This window comes from Tyto alba, unplaced genomic scaffold (assembly GCF_018691265.1).
Source record: "Tyto alba isolate M040663 unplaced genomic scaffold, T.alba_DEE_v4.0 Super-Scaffold_20000042, whole genome shotgun sequence".
NCBI lineage: Eukaryota > Metazoa > Chordata > Aves > Strigiformes > Tytonidae > Tyto > Tyto alba.
Window position 1 is genome coordinate 15,215,190 of NW_024881293.1, and position 23,334 is coordinate 15,238,523.

At 65.0% G+C, this 23,334-nt stretch overlaps 4 protein-coding genes across 10 annotated transcripts in view; 1 reads left to right on the forward strand and 3 right to left on the reverse strand.

Moving 5' to 3' along the window:
- Window positions 1-2,915, forward strand: part of NFIC (nuclear factor I C) — a 43,473-nt gene extending 40,558 nt beyond the window's left edge. For 3 of the 4 annotated variants that reach the window (XM_042795068.1, XM_042795067.1, XM_042795069.1), the window contains 2 exons: window positions 662-747; window positions 2,736-2,915. In XM_042795068.1, coding sequence (XP_042651002.1) covers window positions 662-747; window positions 2,736-2,753 — 104 coding nt within the window. In that variant the 3' untranslated portion in view covers window positions 2,754-2,915. The remainder of the gene's footprint in view (window positions 1-661; window positions 748-2,735) is intronic. The other variant, XM_042795070.1, reaches the window with a different exon arrangement.
- Window positions 2,916-8,755: 5,840 nt separating this feature from the next.
- Window positions 8,756-13,987, reverse strand: SMIM24 (small integral membrane protein 24). Of its 3 annotated transcripts, XM_042795079.1 has the most exons (5): window positions 12,978-13,982; window positions 10,884-12,839; window positions 10,325-10,442; window positions 10,119-10,157; window positions 8,756-9,919 (listed from the first exon to the last, which is right to left on the reverse strand). In XM_042795079.1, the coding sequence occupies exons 2-5, from the start codon at window positions 10,954-10,956 to the stop codon at window positions 9,841-9,843; spliced, it is 309 nt and encodes a 102-aa protein (XP_042651013.1). In that variant the 5' UTR covers window positions 10,957-12,839; window positions 12,978-13,982; the 3' UTR covers window positions 8,756-9,840. The 3 variants fall into 3 exon arrangements, with proteins under 3 accessions (XP_042651013.1, XP_042651012.1, XP_032857942.2); XM_042795078.1 differs by having other exon boundaries at window positions 10,119-10,442; window positions 12,978-13,987; XM_033002051.2 differs by lacking the exons at window positions 8,756-9,919; window positions 10,119-10,157; window positions 10,325-10,442 and having other exon boundaries at window positions 12,413-12,839; window positions 12,978-13,629.
- Window positions 13,988-15,400: 1,413 nt separating this feature from the next.
- On the reverse strand, window positions 15,401-19,052 carry DOHH (deoxyhypusine hydroxylase). Its single transcript, XM_042795085.1, has 5 exons — window positions 18,963-19,052; window positions 18,421-18,768; window positions 17,992-18,068; window positions 17,533-17,770; window positions 15,401-16,554 (listed from the first exon to the last, which is right to left on the reverse strand). The coding sequence occupies exons 2-5, from the start codon at window positions 18,692-18,694 to the stop codon at window positions 16,238-16,240; spliced, it is 906 nt and encodes a 301-aa protein (XP_042651019.1). The 5' UTR covers window positions 18,695-18,768; window positions 18,963-19,052; the 3' UTR covers window positions 15,401-16,237.
- An 859-nt stretch (window positions 19,053-19,911) lies between these two features.
- On the reverse strand, window positions 19,912-23,206 carry LOC116965171 (protein ANTAGONIST OF LIKE HETEROCHROMATIN PROTEIN 1-like). Of its 2 annotated transcripts, none has more exons than XM_042795075.1 (2): window positions 22,655-23,206; window positions 19,912-21,289 (listed from the first exon to the last, which is right to left on the reverse strand). In XM_042795075.1, the coding sequence occupies exons 1-2, from the start codon at window positions 22,835-22,837 to the stop codon at window positions 20,171-20,173; spliced, it is 1,302 nt and encodes a 433-aa protein (XP_042651009.1). In that variant the 5' UTR covers window positions 22,838-23,206; the 3' UTR covers window positions 19,912-20,170. The 2 variants fall into 2 exon arrangements, with proteins under 2 accessions (XP_042651009.1, XP_032863099.1); XM_033007208.2 differs by lacking the exon at window positions 22,655-23,206 and adding an exon at window positions 21,431-22,071.
- Window positions 23,207-23,334: the final 128 nt, after the last annotated feature.

A 23,334-nucleotide genomic window follows, 5' to 3' on the forward strand; every position in this document is an offset into this window, starting at 1 on the left:
CGGTTGTCGAGGTTGTGTGGCGTGAAGACATCAAAGCCCGGCCAGTCTGGACGGGAGAACTCGGCACGGCGTGGCCTGGCCGGTGACGGGGCCACGGAGAGAGACTGGGCAGTGCCAGTCCCGTCCCCCCCGGGCCCAGGAAGGATGCACGCAGGGGACACTGGCGCAGGGGCCAGCTGGCTCCAACCCGCTGGCAGCACCCTGCCTCCGACAGCGCTGAGCCGGGGAGCTCGGTGGGGCTGGGGGTCCCACTGCTGGACCCCCAGCTGCGGGGTGGAGGTGGCAGTGGGGGGACGTGGCCGAGTTGGAGCCGGTGGCTCCTGTCGCCCTCCCCCCCCCCCAGCAGCTCCGCTCAGGAAGCTGCAGCACCAGCACGGCAGGGGAGCACCCCCCCACACCCCACACACCCCCCCCCCCGTCTGCGCCAGCACCCCGGGGGTGCCTCGCCCCCCCCAGCCTCCCGGCACCACCTCGAGCACAGGATCTCTGGTCTCCACTCGCCTGCCGCCGGGGCACGGCCAGGGACGGTGCCCGACCGCCAGCTCCAGGTGCCTGGGACACATGTCCCGGCAGTGCCAGGGAGCGGGCCGGGCTTGGCCCCGGGGGGGACGATGGCGGTGCCACCAGCAGCCCCGTTAACGAGCTCTCGTTTGTTCCCCAGCCTACTCTGCACCAGGCACGCCCCCTGCGAACCGTTCCTTCGTGGGATTAGGACCAAGGGATCCTGGGAGTATCTATCAGGCACAGGTGAGAGCGGGGATGCTGCTGGGGGGACCCTCCTGCCCTCGCCCAGGGCACCACCGCTGTGGCACCGCCGTGGGCATCGCCACCGCGGGCGTGGCCGTCGAGGGTCTCGCCGTCGTGGGTATCGCTGCCACAGTGCTGCCGGCACGGGCGGTCCCCACACCACGGCATCACTGCCGTGGTACCGCTGCCGTGGCTGATGCCACGATGGGCGTCGCCGCCACGGCATCGCCGCCGTGGGCGTTGCCACCGCGGGCATCGCCGCCGTGGGTATTTGCTACCGGGAGCATCACCACGGCGGGCGCTGGCGCTGTGGCATCGCTGCCGCAGGCGGTGCCACCACGGGCAGTCGCTGCCGTGGGTATCACCACCACGGCATGGCTGTCCTGGCCTTGCGGCTGCGGGCGTCGCTGCCTTGACGTCGCCGCTGTGGCGTCACCGCCGTGGCAGCCCCACCGTGGACGTCACCACCCGCCTCCCTGTGCCGGGGCCTCGGGCGCTGCCGGTGGCTTGAGGGCCACCAAGGGTCCCCCAGGGCAGAGGAAGGTCACGCCTGGCACCCCACCCTCCTCTCACCAAGCTCTGGCTGTGCCCTGCCCGACACCACGGCCCAGCCGGGCTGCCCGGGTGCCCACAGCATCCCCAAAACGGGGGGCGCCGGGGCCGTGCGCCCCCTCTCCAGGTGGGCGTGGGCACCCTGCTCTTGCCCAACTGCGCCCGCCGGCACGTGGGACGTAGCGTGCGCCTTTCCAGGGGGCTTTTCTTTAGTCCTGGGTACTTTTTAACCAGTAGTTCGTGAGCTGGCACCAGCGCCGTGGACAATGCCGCAAGGCCGGTGCAGGGGTGCCAGCGCCTTGCCTCATTTGTGATATGAGTTGGTCGGCCTCAGCGGTCCCAGCAGGGGCAGCTGCCAGAGGCTGCAGCCCTGCCCGGCGGGTGACGCCGGTGCCAGGGCAGCGGGGTTGGTGTGTGGATGGCACCGTGCCGGGGGCACCCGGGGGTGCTGCTGGGGGCAGGTCCTCGGGGCACTGAGCCGTGCCGTGGGGCACCCAGAGGCGCTCTGCTTTGCCAGGGTGCAAGCACTGGGGGGCCATGAGCTGTGCTGTGGGGCACCCAAGGGTGCTGTGCTGTGCCAGGGTGTGAGCACTGAGGGACCGTGAGCTGGGACACCCAGGGGTGCTGTGCGGTGGCAGGGGGGTCCCAGCTCTGGACCGTAGCCCCGCGCCCTGCCTCAGTTTCCCATGTCCTGCGCGTGGGCAGAGCACAGTGGGGTGGGCACCCTGGAAAGGAGACATGGGGCAGTGCCAGCAGAGCCCCAGGGCAGCAGGGTGCCGGGGTCCCTGCGCCCCCCCAACCCCTCAGGGGTCACGGCTGCTTGTAGCCCCAGGAGCCCAGGGTCCCTGTCCCCGTGCGCCGGTGGCTGGTCACACTCTGGGAGCCCCCCCAGGGCTCAGGGATGCTCCGCACGGGGAAACTGAGGCAGGGGGAGATGAAGTGGTGTCTCATGTCCCTGGGAGGGGTAGCTGAGACCTGCTGCTCTCAGGTCATGTGTGGCAGGGCTGGGAAGGGTTAAGGGAAATGGCAGCCTCGAGCTGTCTCGTTGCCAACGGAAACCAGACATGAGGTAATCAGGGATGAACTTGAACTTGGGGCTGGGGGGGGGGGGGAGACAATAGGAGGGTGGCAGCGGGCCACCCCACGGGGTCCCCAGCCCTGCCACCCCCCTACCTGTCCCCAAGCGGGACCATTCCCGGGGGAGCGTCGCCTTCGCTGCGGAGGCGCGGAGGGACCGGCCACAAAGGGCAGCCCAGGAGCAGAGGGCTGACAAACTCAGTGCAGGAGTGGGGGGACGCCAGCCCTGTGGGGGGCAGCAGGGCGAGCTGAGCAGAGTGACGGCGTGGGGACAGCCGGGGGGGTGGGGGGGGTGGGGGGCACGGAGCAGCCCCATGGCACAGAGCGCTAACGCCAGCCTCTCTCTTCTCTCCCGGCAGTCCTGGTACCTGGGATAACCGCCGCCGTGCCGCCCCTTCGCCTCCCTTCTCCTCTGCTTTAGGCACCCCCAGAGGAACATCCCCGTCCCCAAGCACCAGGCCCAGCCTTGCGGTGACGACGGAGAGCGCGGACTCATGACGATGACGACGACGACAAGCAAAACCCACACCTGAAGGAAAGAGCGAGGGAAAGGAAGAAGGAAAAGGGTCAAACTTTTTTACAAAGGAAAAAAAAAAAAAAAAAAAATACAAACAAAACAACAACCCATCCCAGGACGACCTTCCCCCCTACCCCAGCGATGCGCCAGAAAACAAAGAAACAGAAAAAAAAAGAAAAAAAAACACTATTATTTGCCCCGTCAGCTGGCGCCGCGCCGAGACCTGACACAACTCGTGCCAGCGATGCCTCCCGAAGCAGCAGCGGGGCTGCGGCACCAGAGCCCTGCCGGCTGCTCGCTGGAGGGTCGGATATGCAAACGGCTCTTGACTCTCTCATTCTTGCCTCTCTGTGAGTAGAAAAGATCAACCCACCCCACCCCCCCCCCCGCCCCCGCCGCCCCTCCCGGCCCCACGCAGACTCTCAGGGGGCCCCGGGGCCGGGGGGGGTGGGGTGGGGGGGTGGGGTGGGGGGGCGGGGGGGCCGCCTCCTGCCGCCGGTTCCCGAGGGCTGCGGCCGCGCTCGCCGTCGGGGCGGTGTGATGCTCCGTGTCGTGGAAGAGGAGCCTTGGGGATGGGCGATGCCGCCACGCGGGGGAATGTGGTGACACGGTGGCACGGTGGCCCGCTCGGCTCGCCACGAGTGGGTGGCACGGGGTGGGGGGGGTGGGCTTGGGGCCACGGAGGGGACGGTTGTGGCGGCGGTGGCACCCCGATTGCTGCGGGGACACGGCGTGGGGACGCTCCCCCCGCCACCGTCGGGCCAGGGCACCGGTCGCCGTCTCTCTGCGATGCCTTCCTGACCCCCCCGGTGCGCACCGGCCCCAGCCCCACGCGTGTCCCTGCGTGTCCCTGCGTGTCCCTGCGCCGGGGAGCGGGGCGGGGGGGGGGGGGGGGGGAGGGGTGTCCGTGGGGCTGTGGTGTGGCGTGCGTCCGTGTGTCTGAGCTATGCATTCCTGTGGACAGGTACCAGGTGGATGGTGAGGAGAGGGTGCGCTCGTGTTGCACATTTTGTAGGAAATGCACTTTTAAGAGGGAATCGTCAAAAAAAAAAAAAAAAAAAAAAGAAAAAGAAGAAAAAAAAAAAAAACACAAAAAAGGAGGAGGAGGAAGAGGAGGAGGAAGAGGAGGAGGAGGAGGAGGAGGAAGAGGAGGAGACAGAGCCCTCGGCACTGGCTTGCCGGGACGGCTGGTTTGGGGTTTTGGTTGTTTTTTTTTTTTTTTTTTTTTTTTTTAAAAAAATACAAAAGGATGGAGAAAAGGAGCCCGAGTGAGGGCGAGGGCAGAGCCAGCCCCACGGAGCCCCTGGCCCCGCGTCAAGTGCCTCAACTGCAGCGGGGAGGGGTCCTGGGACCCCCGGGGGAGCCCCCGGCCGTCCCTGTCCCGCGCGATGGCAGCGTGGCCGGGAAGGGGACGCGGGGACGTGGCAGTGCCTTAGAGCAGAGGGACCTACGCGGCGGCCGAGGAGAGGAGGAGGAGGAGGAGGAGGAGGAGGAGGAGGAGGAAGATGACGAAGGCACCCGGCGTCGCCAGCGAGATGGTGGCGGCCACAGAAGAGCCTGGCCCCAGGCGTGTCCCCAGAGGGACCCCGGGCAGCCCACGGCCCAGGGGACACCCCACGGGGGATGACGGAGAGAAGCCACCGTGGGATGTCCGGCAGCAGGGGCTGTCACCGAGGTCACCGCTGCCACCCGCCTGGCCCCCTCCCCTGGCACCCCGAGCTGGCCCGTGGACCACCGGCCTCGCATCCCCCCCCCCCCCAGCGGCCCCCCCCCCGCTCCGCCACGCTTCCCACCCCCCCGGGACGGCACGGCGAGGCCGGATCCTGCCCGCCCGCAGCGCGGCACCGGGGAAAGGGCTGACGCAGGAAATCCCGGGAGACAAAAAAAATAATCAAAAAGGACAAGAAAAGGAGAAAACCCACAAAAAAAAAAAAAAAAAAAAAAAAGGAAAAAAAAAAACACACAACAAAAAAAGCGCTTGGCGGAGAGGGAAACCTGTTTTTTTTTAAAGATCTGAGAAAAGAAACACATGGAAAAAAAAAAAAAAAAAAGAAAAAAGACAAAAAAAAAGACAAATAAACTGCATGGTGCTTTAACAGGATCTGGTGACCTGGCTCAACCCAGCCGCGGATGGCTGATGCTGTGCATGGCAGACTGTATTAACCGGCTCTACCTTCCCCCTTCAGCAAAAGAGAAAAAAAAAAGAGGAAAAAAAAAAAAAAATTCTGTATAAAAGAAAAAAAAAGCCGTAAAAAAAAAAAAAACACCAGAAAAAAAAAAAATCCATGTTTTCCTAATTTGCACGAAATTTTATACCACATGATGTGCCTTGCCTTCGAAGACTAAGTATTACCGGACCCGATATCAGTGCGAGGGAGTCGCTGCATGCCCGGGGCTCCCGGGGGGCCGGGGGGGCCGGGGCGGCTGCCCCCCCCCCGCCTCCTGCATGGCTTCTTCTCGGCCGGAAAAAATCCCTTTTCTCTCTATTATTATTATTTTTTAACCAATTTTCCCCCTCGGAAACGTCTTCCAGTTGGTAATACTGATGCATCCTCTGCGCCAACACACCGGAATATGCAATAGCCGCTCGGCTGCACCGGCGAGGGGGGGTCCGGCCAGTGGGGTCCGGTGGGGGGGTCCGGCCACCCCTTCGCTTTCCCTCTCCTTTTTTCTTTCTTTTTTTTTTTTTTTTTCTTTTTTTTTTTTTTTTTTCTCCTTCCCTTTTAGGGTTTTAAAATTTTGTTTTCCTGCTTACAGCAACCAAAGGCAGCGAGGCGGGAGGTGGCAGGGACCCCCCCCCTCGGGTCAGAGTCCCCCCCCAGGCGTCCGGGTGCAGCAGGATGGATGAGGATGCGGTCGGGGTCCCCGTGGGGGGGGACCAGGGATGGAGACCCCCATGGCCGAGCCTTTACGAGGGGCCACAGCACCCCACCCGCCCCTCCTTGCGGGACGGACACCCCCCCACCCCCCCACCCCCTTTTTAATTGGTTTTCAATGGGACGCAGGGCCGGGAGAGCTGAGCCCAGCTGCTCTCGTGACAGGAATGGAACCGTGTGAATGTAGCTGTGCCCCCCCCCCCGCAGGGCTGGTGTCTGGGAGGGGTCAAAGCCCCCCCCCCCCCCCCCCTCCATCCTCATCGGCTTCTTCTCCGGGGGTCCGGCTGGTGCATCAGGGAACCGGCAAAGTCCCGGCAGGAGCTCCCCTCTCACCGTCACTTTGCCTGTTCCCTGCTGTGCCAACTGCCAAGTGGGGTTCTGACACCCCCCCAAAAAATCCAGAGTTTGCCTTAAAACCCAAACGTCCCGCCGGCCGGAGAGAGACGCCCCCCCCCCCCCCCCCCCCCCTCCCCGGTCCTCCTGAGGCTGAGGACTGACGCAGGTCGTGACACCGATGGGCGGGTGGCACCGCGCGTCACTGCTGCTTTGTAATGAAGAAACGTCGTCGTCAACATTTTTTTAAAGTTTTTTCTTTTTTTTTTTTTTTTTTCTGTGTCCAAAAGTATTAGTGGGGGATGGGGCGGGGGGGGGTGTCATGTCCCACGGGGGTCTCGCCCACCAGTGCGGTTTGTTGGGGGTCCCACAGGGCAGGGGAACATCCTTGGGAGACTCTTCGTTATGCAAGGTGCAGTATTGATTTCTGCAAGGACAATGCAATGCGGGGAGCGGGAGGTTAGTGTCCAGTTGGGGGAAAATTTAAAAAATAGAGCTAAAAAAAAAAAAAAAAGAGAGAAAATGGAAAAAAAAAAAATTAAAATAATTTAAAAAAAAAGGGTTTTAAGGCTAGAAAAGGATCAACTCAAAGCAAAAAAAAAAAAAAAAAAAAAAAATTTAAAAAAGCATTTCTCAGTGGTGACCAGAGTGACAGCCAGTGGAGGGCAGGAGGAGGGGGGGCACCCGGGGCAGCCCCCCCCAATCCAGCCCCCCTGGCGAGTTTGGGGTCTGGGGGGAGGTGAGGGGCGCTGGCGCCCCTCAGGCCTGGGCCCCCCCCCCGAGGAAGCCCCTGGAGCCCCCTGGCCCCATGAGGGCACTGGCTGGGGTACCCCCTGCCCCCCCACTTTTGCTGCCTTCACCCCCGGGGCCGGCAGCACGTCTGGCCGGGCTGTGGCCGCAGCCCCCCCAAAACCCGCCCTCGGCAAGAAAAGCACCTTAAAACATGTTAAAAAAAAGGCAAAAAATAATCAACTCGACGCCCCCCTCTCCCCCCCCCCCAGCCCCGAGGGCAGCAGCGGGGGGGGGTTGGGCCGCGGGTTTCCCCTGGGGGTCCGGGGAGCCCCCGCCGCCCTCCGTGTCTTTGCACTGCTCCCCCCAACACCCACCACCCTGGGGCCGCGTCCCCCCTGGCTCTGCCCAAAGGGAATATGCAAACCCCCCCCCAGACCCCTTCCTGGGGGGCACCGGCCGCGCGGGGACAGGGGGGACGACCACTAATTTTTATTCTTTTTTTATTTTTTTAATTGTTCTCCCTTTTTTGGTTTGTGGCTTTTGTTTTTTTGTTTTTTTTTTTTTTTTTTTCCAATCCCCCCGTGGCCTCTGGGCTCAGTGGCCACAGTTGGGGTGGGCGCAAAGTGGGGTAGGACCCCACCAGTGGGAATGCTCCGGGGGGGGCCCCCCCGACAGGATGGGGCCCTTTTGGGGGGGGGGGGGGGGGGTGTCCGCTCGACAATCACCACGCCCGGGGCTCCCGCGGGGTTATCATGCACTACAGTCTCTCCTAGAGGGTTTTTAGTCGGGCTCGTCAGCTTAAAAAAATTAATTAAAAATAGTCCTTGTGACCTATAAATAAAAAAAAAATTAACCTGTACATATATATATATCTCTCTCTCCACATATATATATATGGGGCTGCAGGGGCCGGAGGTGGGCACGGGTCCCTGCGGGCCGACACACAGTTAAGGTACTTTAAAGCGCAAAGGAATATATATATATATATAAACCCCTATATATATATATATGTCTTGTTTGTTGTTGTTTTGTTTGTTGGTTTTTTTTGTTTTTTTTTTTTTTGTTTTGTTTTTTTTTTTGTTTTTTTTTTGTACTATGAGTTTGGAATTGCTGCTTTCTGTCCCCCCGGGCTCCCGCCGCCGGCTGGGGCGGCAGCACCTGTGGGTGCCCCGCGCAGCGCCCGCAGGCAGGAGCGGAGGTGGAGACGGAGCTTGCGGGGGGGGGGGGGGGACGGGACGTGAGGGGAGGGGGGGGGGAAAGGGGGGAACCCCGCCCCCTGGGAAAAAGAGCGGCAAAAAGGAGAGAAACCGCCCCAAAAAGGCGTCGAGGCGGCAGCCGGCAGGACCACGACTCACACCCATACCAAAAATCCCGCCGCAGTGCCTCCGCGCCGCCGGCTGCCCTCACCCGCCTTTTCGGGGGGTCCCCCCGCCCCGCCCCGCCCCGCCCCGCCCCGCGGGGGGCTGGGGGGGTGCCCCCTCCTTCGCAGTTATATTTTACTAGTTAGCCGGATTCTCGCTTCTCGCTTGCCACAGCCGTTACACACCCGCCGAACGCACCAGGGCCGCGAGCCGGGGCCGGGCCCCCCCCCTCCTCCGGCTGGGCCCCCCCAAACCCCCCCCCCTGCCCCTGCATGACCCCCCCGAGCCCCCCGCTCGCCCCCCTGGTGCTTCACGATATTTGATTATACCATTGTACGCAGCCATTACCAATAGCCGCCGCTCCTGCCTACATACCAGTTACTGACCGTGACTATGGATTTTGGGGTTTTTTTTGGTTTTCTTTTTTTTTGTTTTGTTTCTTTTTTTTTTTATTTTGGTTTTTTTTTTTTTTTTGGTTGTTTCCCCCCCCCCTCCCCTATGCAAAAAAGAGAAAAAGAGACAAAAAAGAAGAAAAAAACAAAAAACTGACACACAAAAAAAGAGATAAAAAAGAGAAAAGGAAAAAAAAAAAAGACAAAAAAAAAAAATGTATAAAAATTAAACAAGCTATGCTTCAACTCCAGCCCGCCTCCGCCCTTCCTTCGCTGCCCCCGGGGGAAACTGAGGCATGGCGCCGTGCCTGGGGAGGAAAGGGGTGTCCCAGCTGGGGGGGGGCACTGGAGCAGAGCTGTGCTGGGCAGTGGGTGCCATCACCTCCGAGGGGGGACCCCCACCCATGGGTGCTCTGGGCCCAGATGAGGAGGGCGGCTGAGCCGGGAGCAGCGGCACCCTGGGGGGCACCCAGGGGGGCGGGGGGGCGGGGCCGGCGCAGGCACGGGGGGGGGGGGGGGGGGGGGGGACACGGACACGGGTGGGTGCAGCCATGGGCTCACGTGGGGACGTGGCGCTGGAGCAAGACCTTGGCTGCGTGACGTAGCCGCCTGATGCACATGACATCATCGTCCTCACCTGTGTGACATCAGCGGCCGGGACGTGGGGCAGGTCCGGGGGTGTTTGGGGGGGGGGGGCACCGGCCCTCGGTCGTGCCAAAGTCGCCGAGGCCTGGCAGCTTGTCGCATGTCAGGAACCCGCCGTCGCCCCCGCGGCACCCAGGGGTGCCCCCGCGGCACCCAGGGGTGCCCCCGCGCCCAGCACCCTCGCGGGGAGCGGGGCAGCGCCGCGGGCCCCATCCTGGGGGCACGGAGCCCCGCGGGGGCCACGGGACAGCCCCATCCCCGGCACGGTGACACCAGACGCTCGATGCTGGAGCAGGTTGGGGACCTTTAGTGGGGTACAGCTCCCCGCCCCCCCCCCCCACGGGTGGGACCCCCCCGACGGCCCACAGCTGGGGGGGGGGGGGGCGGGGAGGGGGGCGGGTCCAGCTCGTGTCGCCGCCCGCCGATCCACTCCAGCGGGCGGCCGATCCACGCCGGGTCTTGGCGGCAACCCGGGGCCGCGGCGGCACCTCCCGCCCCGCAAAACCCGGCGCGGACATCCGCCCCGCGGACGGGGTCGAGGGCGTGGTGCCCCAAGGGGGGGTCCCCGGGGCCGGGCCCCGCGGGGTCCGGGGAGGGGGGGCACCGCCTCAGAAGGACGTGGCCGTGCTCCGCTCCTCGTCGCTGTCCTCTGCGGCCGCCGGGGTGGCGCAGCCAGCGCGCTCCAGCCTGCCGGGAGGGAGGCGTCAAGCGGGGCGCGACCGCCCGCAGCAGGGCACCCCAGCCCGCGCCCCTGGGGTGTCACCGTCACCTTCGGCCACACCAAGGTCACACCAGGCCGTGCGTGGCACTGCCGGCATGTGGCTGTCCCCGGGGAGGGGGGGGGGGGGGGAACAGTGCCAGCCCGGCAGTATCTGGGCTGCGGTACCTGCCAGTCCCCTGGGTCTCCTGGATGTCACTCTGCTTCCTGCGAGGGGGGAGAGGGGCTGAGCGGTGCCTGGGGGGGGGCCCCTACCCCACCCTGCAGCACCTTGCTCCCAGCCCCCGGCACGGCCGGAGCCTGCAGCCCCCCCCGGGCTGGATCCCCTGCACCAAGGCGGGGGTGCAGGATGCATCCCCACCGCACCGGCCCACCTGCGCATCCTGATCTGCCAGAGCCGGTTGATGAGCAGGAGCACAAAGACGATGAAGAGGAAGATGACGACAGCCGTGAGGCCGATGAGCCAGGGCTGCAGCTGCTTGGAGCCAATGCCTGCACGGCGGGGGGAATGGGGATGGAAACGGGGATGGGGACGGCTTCAGGGGGACCCCATCTCACAGGGGACAGGACCCCGCAGCCTGTGGCACGAGGGTCCTGAGCGTGCTGAGCCCAGCACTGTGGGACACTGGGGACACCAGGAGACATCGGCAGGAGCTCATCACCACCCTGTCCCCACCATCCCTTGGGTGCCGAGGAAGCCCCCCCCTGCCACCGCCGACCTGCCCCTGGGAGAGCGCGGGGGTGTCTGGCACAGTGAGGAGCACTGGCGACAGCGGGCAGGTACCCCCAAATCTTTCTGTTCTGCCCCCAAAATGGTTGTTGCCGGGGCACCGGGACAGACTGGTCGTACGGGGAAGGTCTCCCAGAAGGTTCCACCCCCACCCTGGGCACCCCGGGGGCGCAGGGATACAGGGGGGCCATGGGGGCACCTACCAGCCTGTCCCCGGGCGGTGGCAGCAAGGACGAGCAGGACCAGGAGTGAGAGGGGCTGTGAGGCCCTCGGCATTTTCGGGCAGAAGCTGGCAGAGGGCTGGGGCACAGCAGGATCCGGCACCCCAAGGTGGGCTCCTCTCCCACACCACTCTGGGGCCGACTGCAGGCGCTGCTCTCTGCACCCGGGGCCAACGGGCAGCTTTTATTGGGCTCAGGAGGACAAGTGCCACCAAGCGCCATGGCAACGTGGCTCCTGTCGGGAGGTGGCACCTATCCCCCAGCACCCTGCAGCACCCAGCGCCTCGGGGCCCACAGCAGCAGCCCCGTGCCCAGGGCTGGCGTCCACCCCCAGGGTGGGTGAGTGGATGAGGGGAGGGATGGGTGGGTGGGTGGAGGGGGTGAGGGAGGGACACGGTGTTTGGATGGAAAAACAGGTGAGTGGGTGGGTGGGTGGATGGACGGATGGGTGGGTGGATGGAAGGACGGACAGATGGGTGGGTGTGTGGGTAGAGGGACAGACAGATGGGCAGATGTGCGGAGGAGTGCCCACCGTGCCTGCTGTCCCATCCCCACAGATATGGTCCCCACCCTGCCATGTCCTGGGAACCCCCGCGGCTCTCGCCCCAGCTCAGGGCCCCAGCTGCAATGGCTGGTGCCGGTGGGACCCCACCGCGTGCCCAGGGCGTGCGGGGGTGAAGAGCTAAATATTAACGGTTTGATCAGGGAGGCCTTGGCATGGCAAGCGGCTCCAGTCCACCTCACGGCCCCCACCCACTGGGGCACAGGGGAAACTGAGGCACGGGGTGGCCAGCAGCACCCCAGGGATGCACCTCAGGCTGCGGCAGGGCCACCCTGCCTGTGGCGATTCCCCAAGGGCTAAAGAAGGACCCTGGGGACACGGGGACAGGGTCCTCACCGGAGGGATTGGGGGGGGGGGTGTCCCTGGGTTTAAGGCAGGGGATGGGAGCCCATACGGCGCAGCGCCCGTCCCCAGTGCCCCCACTCAGAGCCCAAGTGGTGCTCATGGGTGTTTTGCCCCCCCCAAGACTGGCTTTGGGGGCACCTGTGGGTGCCTTTGAGCTCTGCCCCATTGGGAGGGGGCACAACCTGGCAGCGTCGAGGCACCAAGGGGGCCGGCGGGGGCAAACCCAGCCTCAGCGTACAGCTGTCCGTCCGTCTGTCCCTCCCCACGCATCTGGGCGTGTTTGCGCTGACGTGGACCTCCCCGTCGGCACGTGCAGCTGTGTTTCCATGTGCGTGTGTGTGCGCGCCCGCGGCCGTGCCCCCTGCGCCCACGCGTGTCTGTGCCCACACCCTCCCCCCGCCCCGTGCCAGGGGTTTACACCCCTGGGCACCCGCCTTTACACACCCACCTGTGCATCCGCACGTCTGTCCCACCCCACACGCCCGTGCCCGGGCCAGCCCAGCTCCACGGAGGGATGCTGCTGCCCCCAGGCCAAGCTCGGGGGGTCCCAGCCCTGCCACCCCCCTGTGTCCAGGCCTGTGGCTAAGGGGCGAGCGAGCGGGGCTGGGGCAGGCTGCTTTATTGGGGGGCAGCAACAGCAGCCCCGCGAGAAGCTCGTGGGGCCGTGCCGAGGACGGCGAAGCCGCGCGCAAGCACCGTGCAGCATCACCCCTGCACCCGAGGGAGGGGCCAGGGGTCGTGCTGCGACCCAACGGCCGGGCACGGCTGTGGGGTCCCATGGTGGCGGGGAGGGGGGGTCCCCTGGCCCTAGAAAAACCTCTTCTTGCGGGTGTCAGCGAAGGAGATGGAGCTGCGCGGGGCAGAGGTGAGCAGCCCCAGTGGGATGTCCATGCCAGGCAGGGCGCTGGCACCTTCGCCCTCCGGCGTCCCCTCTGCCAGCACCCCGTCCTCCTCCAGCCACTCCACCTCCGGCACGGTCCCCTCGGCCACCACCGCCTTCTCCTCTTCCAGCTTGGGCCCGAACGCCCAGTCTGTGGGGGCAGAGATGCAGCCATCAGCAGCACATCCCCGCCACAGCAAAGGCTCCGGGTTTGGGGGGACGCCCCTTGCTTCCCCCCCCAGCCCCGTAAGGAGCCCCAAAACTCAACCCCACTCTGGGCAGCACTCACCAGCGAAATCGTGCACCAGGTCCTTGATGAGGTGCCCCACGATGGCGTACGCCACCATCAGCACCAGGGTGGATGCCATCAGCAGGTAAAGGACGTAGCGGGGCAGGCGGATGCTGTCCAGGGCGGGGGGCTTGTAGTCCACGTACAGCACCCCGTCGTCCTCGGGGGGATACTGCAGCAAGTGCCGTGACCCCCATGCCTCCCCAGCGCCGGGGAGCGGGGTGCCCCCTGCCAGGGCCATCGCCGGCTCCCCCCGCACCCCAGCCCCGAGCCACCGAAGCCTCTGCCGAAGAGGGGGCCGCAGGGGAGAAGTGGCATCGGGGGCTGTGAGGGTCCTTGGTGCCGGCGGCTCACGGGGACAGCGGGGCCCCCATGCCCGGTGGCAGTGCCGCTCACCCTCCGTGCGGTGGGGAGCCGCTCGCCCGCTGCTGCCGAAGGACGGAGCATCCGCAGGAAGGAGCTTAACACCCGCTAATCTGGGGCACAGCCTGGGGGGCACAGCCTGGGGGGCACAGCCTGGGGGGCAATCAGTGGGCTCCAGTGTGGCTCACGGCCCCCAGAACCTGCCCCTCTGGCAGCACCCCGGGTAGCTCTGTCCCCTTGGGAGTGGGGGATCATCGGCAGCTGGAGAAGCCCCAAAGGCAAGGATGGGGAAGGGCGCCCCAAGGCCTCCCCCCCCTGCCCAAGCTTGGTTAAATCCCTCAGCAGGCCCCGGATCCCCGAGCAGATGGTGCGAAATCCCAGCAGCAGCGCCCTGCCCCAGAGGACACGGCGCCCTCTGAGGTGATGCGCAGAGGGGATAGGTGCTGTGGGCCCAGGCTGGGGGGGGGGGGGCTCCCACGGGGCCCCCCTTTGCTGAGCAGAGCCCAGTCGCAGTGAAGCAGCCCCCGGCGAGGGGCTGGCACCTTCCCAGAGCTCCGTGTCGGCGGCTGCGTGCGGCACCCTGGTGCCCAGTGTCGCTCCTGCGGTGAGGAGCAGCCTGCGGAGGGGTGCAGGCACCACCCGAAAGCGATGCGCTCCGCACTAGGAGGGTGGAGGGTTTGGCCCAGACCAGCAGCAGCCTTGGGAAAAAAAAAAAAAAACAACAACAAAAAAAACCCCAAACCAAACCAAACAAACAAACAAACAAACCAAAACAGAAAAAAAACCAAAAAACAAAAAACAAAAAACCAAAACACACCAAAACCCTTCCCAGGGTGGATTGGCCAGGGAGGGATGAAGGCGCCTGTGGGGGTTCAGTGCCAAGTCAGGGATCAACACTCAGGCTCTCCTCCACCCAGGTCACCCCTGGCCAGATCCTGGCCACAAAAATGCCAGTTTTGTTCCAATCTGGGATTAAAATGCTTTTGGGGAGCAGAGGCAAATGCTGGCGCAGAGAGACTTGCAAACAACCCTGCGTGGTCTGAGTCACCTGTGAAAATGCCAGAGAACGGCAGAGAGCGAGGGCTGGAGCAGCCGGGACGAGGAGCAGGGACAAACACCCCGGCAAACGCCGGGGAACCGCACCGGCAGCGTGCCGAAACCCACACACCAGTGAGGTCCCAGTGCGGAGCTGGCAGCTGCCCTCGGTCCTAAGGGCACGGCAGGGAAATGGCACGTCCCACCGCCCTGCCCCTTCCCCCCAGGGAATGGAGAGGAGTGCAGAGACACCCCAAAGCTCGGTGGGGCTGGCTGGGTCCTGCCCATCACCCCGGGGCTGCGGAGGGTGAGGGAAGCCGGGCCAGAAGCCCCATACTGGCTGCTGACTCTGAAACAGTGTGAAAACACCAGGTTTTTGTCTCCGGTGCTAGGGAACAGAGGTTCGGTAGCCCTCATCCTCCACACCACACGCAAGCGACCCCATCCACAGCACGCGAGTCTGACTTCCAGTAAGCGCGTACGAGTGACCGAAACCAATCACATCTCCAGTAAAACCCCCTTCTGTGGGGCCCTGAACCGCGCCAGGGCTCCCCGCGTCGGCCCCAGGCTCCAGAGCCCTGTGGATGCCGAGGCGGCCGCAGCAGCGGCTTCAGGGACTACAAGGGTCGAGGCCAGGAGCAACTCGCAGGGAGGCTTGGGCCAAGGGGAAAAGCCCCATCAGCAGGATGCTGGTCCCTGCGGTGCAGCAGGACCCCACCAGCCCCTCCGCTGGGCAGCGCTGGGGGGGCTGCTGGGGCACCCCATGGGCAATGCCTGCCCTCCGCCCCAGGCCTGCCAGGGTTGGGGGGAGGCAGGGGTTTAGCCCCTGCTGCCAGGGACCCCCCCCCACCCGGTGCTCTCTGCTCCCATTACAATCGGACTTGATCTTAAAGGTCTTTGCCAACCTAAGTGATTCTACGACTCTATGACGGCAGGCCAGGGGCTCCCCCCTGGGGGGCCTGACCCTGGGGTGCTGGGCGCATCCTGCAACCGGGCAAGGGCTAAATCACAGCTCACACAGGAGCTCTCCTTATCAGCTTTATTCCCTGCCAGCCCCTGTGCCCGCACTGGGATGCCCAGGGGGGTTCGGGTGCTGGGCGACGGCAGCAGACACCAGCCTCAGCCCTCCCAAGTCTGGTTAAACGCGGGGGAAAGTCTGGGCAGGCCCTGCCTCACCCTGTAAGCCCTAATGGCAGCGCCGTTCCCTGCAGAAAGAAAAAGCGCAGCCAAAGCTTCCAAACTTTGCCATGAAACAACCCCCATCCCAGGGCAAAGGCTGCCGCAAGCAAAGCCCTGGCCTGCCCCGACAGGAGAGGCCAAACCCACAGCAGCTCCTCCACCGCAGAGGCAAGGAGGGACCCGACTTGGCACCGGTACCGAGGGTGATTTCAAGGCATTGCGCCGCTACAACCTACGAGGGTGAGCGCCCAAAGCCAGCCCTGGCCCCCTAGCAAAGCTCAGGCAGGGAGAGGGGAGCTGTTTCACACCGAGCCGCCACTGCAGCACAAGCCCAGAGCAGCCCCAGGCCCCGCACAGCTGCCAACAGGCTCCGACACGCAGAGCTGAGCCCACCCGATGCAAGCCCCCGAGCCAGGCTGCGGGCAGACAGTGCTGATCCTGGCAGGGAAAAAGGGGCTGATCCAGGAAATGGGGGGGCGGTGGGGCAGGGGGGCAAGTAGCAGCTCAGCCTGGATTTGGAGGGAGAAGGTGGCTGTAATTGTGCCAGAGCAAACCCAGTTCCGCCTCCACCTCCGCTGCGGCAAGGCACAGATCCATGTCGACAGAGGCAGCCACGGAAGCGCAGCGGGGACGGGGGGGAGGCGGCGCACCCCCCCCCCCCCGTGTGCCCCCAGCCGGGGGGCTCAGGCGGAGGCCTGCAGCTTGCAGAGCCCATCAGCGTACTGGAACTGGGTGCTGTTCTCGTACTCGTACATGTCCAGCGCCACCTCGCAGCTCTCCCGCACCACCCGCTCCTCGTCGTGGGCGAAAGCGCGCAGGGTCTCCAGGCAGGAGGGTCGGGCGATGGAGCCCAGGGCCTCGGCGCACTCGTGGCGCACCATGGGGCTCTCGGCGCGGCTGTGCAGCGCAGCCGTCAGCTGCGGGACGCAGGCCTCATCCTGCATCTGGCCCAGCACGTACCCGATCTCGTGGCGGAAGAGCGCGCCGCCGGAGCGCAGTCCTGGGGGGAGGAGGCGAGAGTGAGCCGCCGCTGCCCCCCAGGCGCACTGGGGTGCTTGGTCAGGGCCCCCCCACCCAAAAGCTGAGGGACTCCACAGGGCAGGCTGGCCGGGGGGTTAGAGCTGCCAGTCGCCACCCCAGACCCGTGGGGGGTTTTTGGGGAAGGGGATAAAACACTTGACGGGGAGGGCTGTCCCACCCAGCTCCCTGAGCCCGCACAGCCAGGGCAGCCCCAGCACCGCCCGCCCACAAGCGTGCCCCAAAAGCACAGGGACACCCTCCCGTGAGGGCAGCACCCTCCCCCAGCCCAGAGAGGCTGTGCTGCCCACGGGCCCTGCCCCACCAGCGCAACGTGCCTGAGGCAGCCTGGCAGCACCGCCACAGCCTCGAGTCCTCCCACGCCGCAGGACTGAACAGCTGCAGCAGGAGCTCACAGATCCCTGCACGCCCTGTCTCACGGTGCAGACATGCCCTCAGCTCATCCCAGACGGCAGGAGAGCATCACCCACTTCCCTTGGGCTGGGGAGTGGGTCCCAACAGCTCCTGGGCTGTGGCTTGCCCCTTCCCCACTCAGGAGACATTCACTCCCCTCTCCAGAGCTATTCCCAAACCCCAGGACAAGGCTGGCAGCCTCTGACTTTCCAGGATGGGAGAGCAGAGCCCTGGGGCCAGGTCCCACCAGGAGACACCAGGTCCCAAGCCAACATTATAGACTGCCCTCTCCCACCCAGATCCACAGAGCAAGTGGGCCTGGAAGACGACAAGGGGGGCTGTGAAATACCAGAGAGCACAGAATGCTTTGTGATGTGGCTTTTGCAAGCAAGCAGGGGGACAGCAGCTCTAGAAACAAATGCGTGAAGAGCCTAAGAGAAGCCCTGCAGCTCTGGCAGCCCTGGATTCGGGAAGGACCAGTCCCAGATTCATCTGTACAGATTTACAGCAAGAGGAGACTGCAGGCAGGCTCACTCTGGGCCCTTACCATCCGCCAGCGCCAGCACGGCAGCCTGGCCCCCCAAGTTTCGGAGGGCAAACATGGCCCTGTAGCGGTCGAACAGCGTGCGGGACTCATCCAGGAGGGTTTCGCGGAGTTTGGCAACGTCCGTCTCCTCGGCGGGGGGAGCAGGATCCACGGAGAGGTAGGGGCTGTCACCCAGCTCCTGTTTATTCTCCTGCAGCCACTCCAGCCTCCTCACGGCCAGCTGACACGTCTCTGCCACCTGCAGGGATGGGGACAGAGCCCCAGCTGTGGGACAGCCCCGTACAGGGTGCCCAGAGCCTCCTGACAGCAGCTGGGCACCGCCACACAGCAGGATGCTGCTCACAGTGTCCCTGCTCACAGCCTGGGGCTGCCCAGGAGAGACCTGCTTCCCCCTCCTGGACCAGTAGCACTGCACCCCGGGGGAAATGACACACACACACCCCCCCCCGAGAGCCTCACCTCAACCACGGGATCCTCCGAGTAGCGTTTCAGGATATCCAGCACACTGGGATTCCCGATAGCACCCAGGGCTTCACCTGAAGGAAGGGCATGTCAGGATGTTATCAAGGTGTCTACCGGAGCAGGACCCTGCTGGGTCCTCCAGAAAAACCTCGCCTCACTCTGAGGTGGGGACACTGGCCTGACTCGGACCGATCCTAAATGAGACAGCCAGGCAAATAACCATGGCAGGAGCCAGCAGGAAGGGGAAAGCTTGGCCGACCAGTCCAGCCAGAGGATGTGGTGAGGTGGTTACACACCTCAGGGCTTTCCAAGCCACGACACCCAAGCTGGATCAGGCCACTGTGAGCTGTTCATTACGGGGGGAAGCACCCGCGAGTCCCACTTACAGGCTGGACCCTTCCCCTGCACCCACGGCCACCAACGTACCCGCCTCGTGCCTGACCATGGGCTCCTGGCCGGTGTCCTCCAGCACCCGGACGAGCACAGGGATGGCCGCTTCGTCCTGCATCTGGCCCAGGCAGTAGGCCAGCTCATGCTTCAGCAGCGCGGAGCCGTCCCCAAAGGCGCGGCTGATCCAGTCCACGGCCGCACGGCCCCCCAGGTTGCGCAGGGTGAAGAGGGCCCGGAATCGGGCGGGCAGGGGCCGGGCTGGATCCACCAGCGTCCGGCCGATGGCCTCCACCTCCTCCTCGGTCACCATGGCCGCGGCAGAGGCGGGGAGGGCAGGCCGCGGCCGCACACGGGCCGCTGGCGGGGCTCCCGCCGGTCACGCTCCTGCGTACAGGGAAAGGGGTCAGAGGGGCGCCAGGCGCAGCTCCCCCCCCACCGCCCGGCCCTTCTCGCCAGGGCAGGGAGGGCAGCGGCCGCGTGGGGGGGGGAGGGGGGGGACGGGCCCCGGGCCCGATCCCGTTAGACCGAGAACCGGGAGAGGAAGGGAAGGGCCCGATCCGCGCCGGCCCCGCACTCACCGCGCGGCGCCATGCTGCCCCGCCACGTGACCCCCGCGGGCACCTCCCACCGCGCACGCCCGGGTATGGGAGGGCGGGCTCGCCACGAGCCTGTGCATGTGTGTATGAGGGGGGGAAGTGCTGCTTCCCCCCCGCGCTGCTCCCGCCGAGTGGGAGCGGCCGGGGAAAGGTGGGGAGGAGGAGGAGGTGGCGCATGCGCAATGGCGGCGAAGCGCAGGGTCATGGCTCCCCCCCCCCCGCCCTCCCGCCATGTGCATCCCCGCGGGGGCCCCGCCGGCCGCCCCCCGTGCTCCCGCGGGGACCCCCAAGCCCCGCGGGGCAGGGTGGCACGAAGGGACGTGTCGGTGCCGCTCCCCCCCCACCCCCCCAGCGCTGGTGGAGGTGCCTTTGCGCTGGGGCAGCCCCCGCAGTGCGGGGATAAACCCCAGGCGCTCGATTTCTCAGACGATACGGGGAGGCGGGGGGGGGGTGGTGATGGGGAAACTGTGTGTGTGTCTGCTCACACTGCGGCTGGGCTGGCAGCAGGGATCGGAGGAGCTGGCGGAGCGCTGGCCGGTGGGACAGCGAGGGACCTCGCCACGGGCCCTCACCGCAAACCGCTCCGGAGAGAAGCGGGGAGGGACGCGGGGCTGCGGCAGCTCCGCTGCCCGAGCGGCCCCAGAGCCGGAGTTTGCAGATGCAGCTTCATTCCGGGTTGGGGCCAGCCCCCCGGCAAGCCGCTGCTCTGCCTCTTCCTTCCCTTCCCGAGTATGTTTACGCAGCAAGTTTCATACCTTCAAGGGGGTTTTGCTGTCTTATTTCAAGCCTCCTGCTAGTTTCGGCCTGACGGACAGGCCTCAGGATAGAGGCATGCTCCCAGGGAAGGGAGACGGAGGCAGCCCTCTCCCTCACCCAGCCCCGATCCCCGCTTTACTCATGCAGAACACAACACACCACCAGACCGCTCAAATCCTGGAAGAGACCAAGGGCACAAAATACATTCCACTGCCTGAAACCGCTGTGGCAAAACCAGCATGAGCACGACGCAGCCGCCCCCCTCCCCGCCCCCGGGAACGGCCAGTGCGGCCCCCCTCGCTCTGCCGGCAGCCTTCGGCAGAGGGTGCAGTCCTTTGCCGAACAGCCCCGCGCTGCTGGGCCAGCATTTGCCGCAGTCCACGGGCAGTCTGCAAAGCAAGGGTGCGTGGGGCTGCTTCTCCCCTCCGGCCCCGTCAGCCCTCCCCGCAGCTCTCGAAGTACTGGCACATCAGCTCGCGCACTTGCTCAGCCCGGCCGTCCTCCATGGCGGCGGGGGCAGGCTGGCAGGGCTTCGGCAGCTCGGTCGGCTCGGTGCCCTCCAGCCACTCCTCGTTGAAGGGGTTGTCGTGGGCTTCGCAGACATTATGCAGGATACAGCAGGCCAGGATGAGGGTGGGCAGCAGCTCCAGGCTGCAGTCGTCGCACTTCAGGAGGATCTGCCAGCGCGCCTTCAGGCGCAGGAAGGCGTTCTCGATCACGCTGTGCGCCCGTTTCAGGCGGTAGTTGAACTGCAGCTGCCGCTGGGTGAGGTTCTCATCCTCCTGGTAGGGCTTGAGGATCCAGTCTTGCAAGGGGTAGGTGGCATCGCCCAGCAGCACATACTTCTGCGCCTTCCCCATGAAATGCTTGGGAGGGTTGGGGCACAGCCGGCCCTCCTTGGCCAGCACCCACAGGCTGGAGCTCTCCAGGACCGCGCTGTTCTCCATGCTGCCGGGAAAGGCGGTGGAGACATCCCAGAACTGGCCCAGCCCGTCCACGGTGGCCTGCGTCAGGATGGAGTGCCAGCCCTGGCCGTTGTAGTAGTCAGCGCTGAGGCGCAGGGGCGGGTGGATGGGGATGTGAAGGCTGTCCAGGGCGCCAATGCAATGTGGGAAGCCCCAGCGGGTGCAGAAGATGCGCGCCATGTTCTCCAGCTCCTTCTCGTTGGGCAGCCGGAGGTAGAGGGGCTTCAGCAGCAAGACAACGGCATAGCTCACCTCCCGGACACACGTCTGCACCGTGGAGGGCCCCACACCGAAGAGCGGGCTGAGAGTCTGGTACTCCACGTTGGTGGCCAAGTGCCACAGGGCCACGGCCACCCTCTTCTCCAGGGGCAGGGTGGGGTGGAAGTGGGCACTGTGTGGAGCCAGACCAGGCCGCAGCTGGTTGCAGACATAGAAGAAGGTCTCCTTGGACATCCGAAACTTCTCCAGCCAGTCCTGCGGGCCAAACTCCTTCAGGACCACCCGCTCCCACCAGTCCGCGCTCCTGACGCTGGGCCAGGCGCGGGGGTAGAAGTAGCAGCTGGTTCTCCTCCGGCGAGCGATCAGGAGCTGCAGCATGGTGGGGAGACAAGGGGGGGTGTGAGACGGTGCTTCCCTGGTACCCACCCCACGCTTAGCTGGGACCCCCCCCTCTGAAGACCTTGCTCAAGTGACCTGCTCGAGGCAGGGAGGCCGCCCAGTACCACACACCTGGTGGCCCCAACTGGCACTACCACCAGGTCAGATTTTCCTGTTCCTGGGAAATCCCACTCAGGCTATAGTTGTGACCCTGGACAAGATGCCCAGGTGCCGCAGGCAAGGAACCTTCTGGAAAACTCCCCTTTCGGGTCGGCCACTTCTCTGTGATTTTTTTTTTTTTTTTTAACAAGCATTATTTGCTTTCCTGCAACCGAGTGAACTGCGGGCTTGGTCATGATTTGGAAGGGGGAGTGAGCACCCACGCTCCCAGCCCCTCCACAAGAATTGTTTTTCTGTTATTAAATTCTAAAAAACATCTTTGAGCTAAAAAGAATCATTTTTTCACCTTCCCTGGCAACTGCCCAGGGAAGAAGGTTCTCCGTTTCACCCCCAACAGCTTGTCCTTGCTGCTACGTGTCCCCAGGCCCTTCACATCCCCCATCCTTTGTCTCCCTCACTTTTGATGTCCCCCCCTCCTCCACGTCCCCATGTCCTCAGCACCCCCCGTCCTTTGTGTCCGGGTTCACATCTCGTGTCCTTCAAGTCTCCTGTCCTTCGTGTCCCACGTATCCCCCATCCTTTGTGACCTCTGTGTCTGCCACATGTCTTTTGTGTCCCACATCCTTCCTGTCCCTGTGGCTCCTGTCCCCCACCCTTTGTGTCCCTGCGACCTGCACCCCCCCCGTGACCTCTGTGTCCCCCCATCCTTCCCATCCCTGTACTCTGTGTCCCACGCATCCCTGTTTCCCATCCCCATGACCTGTGTACCCGCCATGCCCTCCGTGTCCCACATCCTTCCACATCCCACACGCCCTCCATCCTTTGTGTCCCCGTGACCTGCGTGTCCTCCCGTGTCCCTCGTGTCCCCCGACCCCCCCCCGTGTCCCTTGTGTCCCCCGACCCCCCCCCCGTGTCCCTCGTGTCCCCCGACCCCCCTCCCCGTGTCCCTCGTGTCCCCCGACCCCCCCCCGTGTCCCTCGTGTCCCCCGACACCCCCCCGTGTCCCTCGTGTCCCCCGACCCCCCCTCCCCGTGTCCCTCGTGTCCCCCGACCCCCCCCCGTGTCCCCCGACCCCCCCCCCCGTGTCCCCCGACCCCCCCCCCCGTGTCCCTCGTGTCCCCCGACCCCCTTTAGGTCGTGTCCCCAAGTCCCCTCCTTTACCTCCCCGCCTCCATCCCGTCACTCACCGATCGCGCCCCCCCCGCGTCCCCCGTCCCCCCCCCCCCCCCCGCTCACCGTCATGAGCCGTTTTTGCCGCTGGCTGTAGTAGTGCCGGAGCCAGGCGCGCCGCTGCGGCCCGTCCCAGGCCCCGGCCCCGGCCCCGCTCCCGGTCGCGGCCCCGGTCCCGGCCATGGCCCGCCGCCCGCCCGCCCGCCGCCGCGCCAGCGCGCACAGCAGCACCAGCAGCCGCTCCTGCATTTTCAAATCGGGAGCCGGGGCCGCCCTGGAAGCGATCGGCCGCGGGGTCACGGCGGCACCGGGGCGGGGCGGCACCGGCACCGGGGCGGGGCGGCACCGGCACCTCCCCCCGCGGAACGGCCGGGGCCGCCCTGGCGGGGCCCCCCCCCCCCCCCCCGGCACCGGGCGCGGGGCCCTCGGGGCTCGGCGGTTGCGGGAGGGAGCCCGGCACGCCGCCCGGCCTCGGCGACACGCACGCGTTTAACGGGCGGGGAGGGGCTCGGGAAGGCCGCGCCGGGCTCTGCTTTGGGGAAGAACTTGCACCCGGAAAAAAAAAAAAAAAACAAGAAACAATATAACCCCCACGAAAAAAAAACAAAAAAAAAAAAACAAAAAACAACCCACCCCCCCCAAAAAAAAAACACGAAAAAAAATAAATAAAACCCAACAACAAAAAAAACCCAAATAAAACAAATCAAACAAATAAATTAAAAAAAAAAAAAGCCACGAAAAAAGGA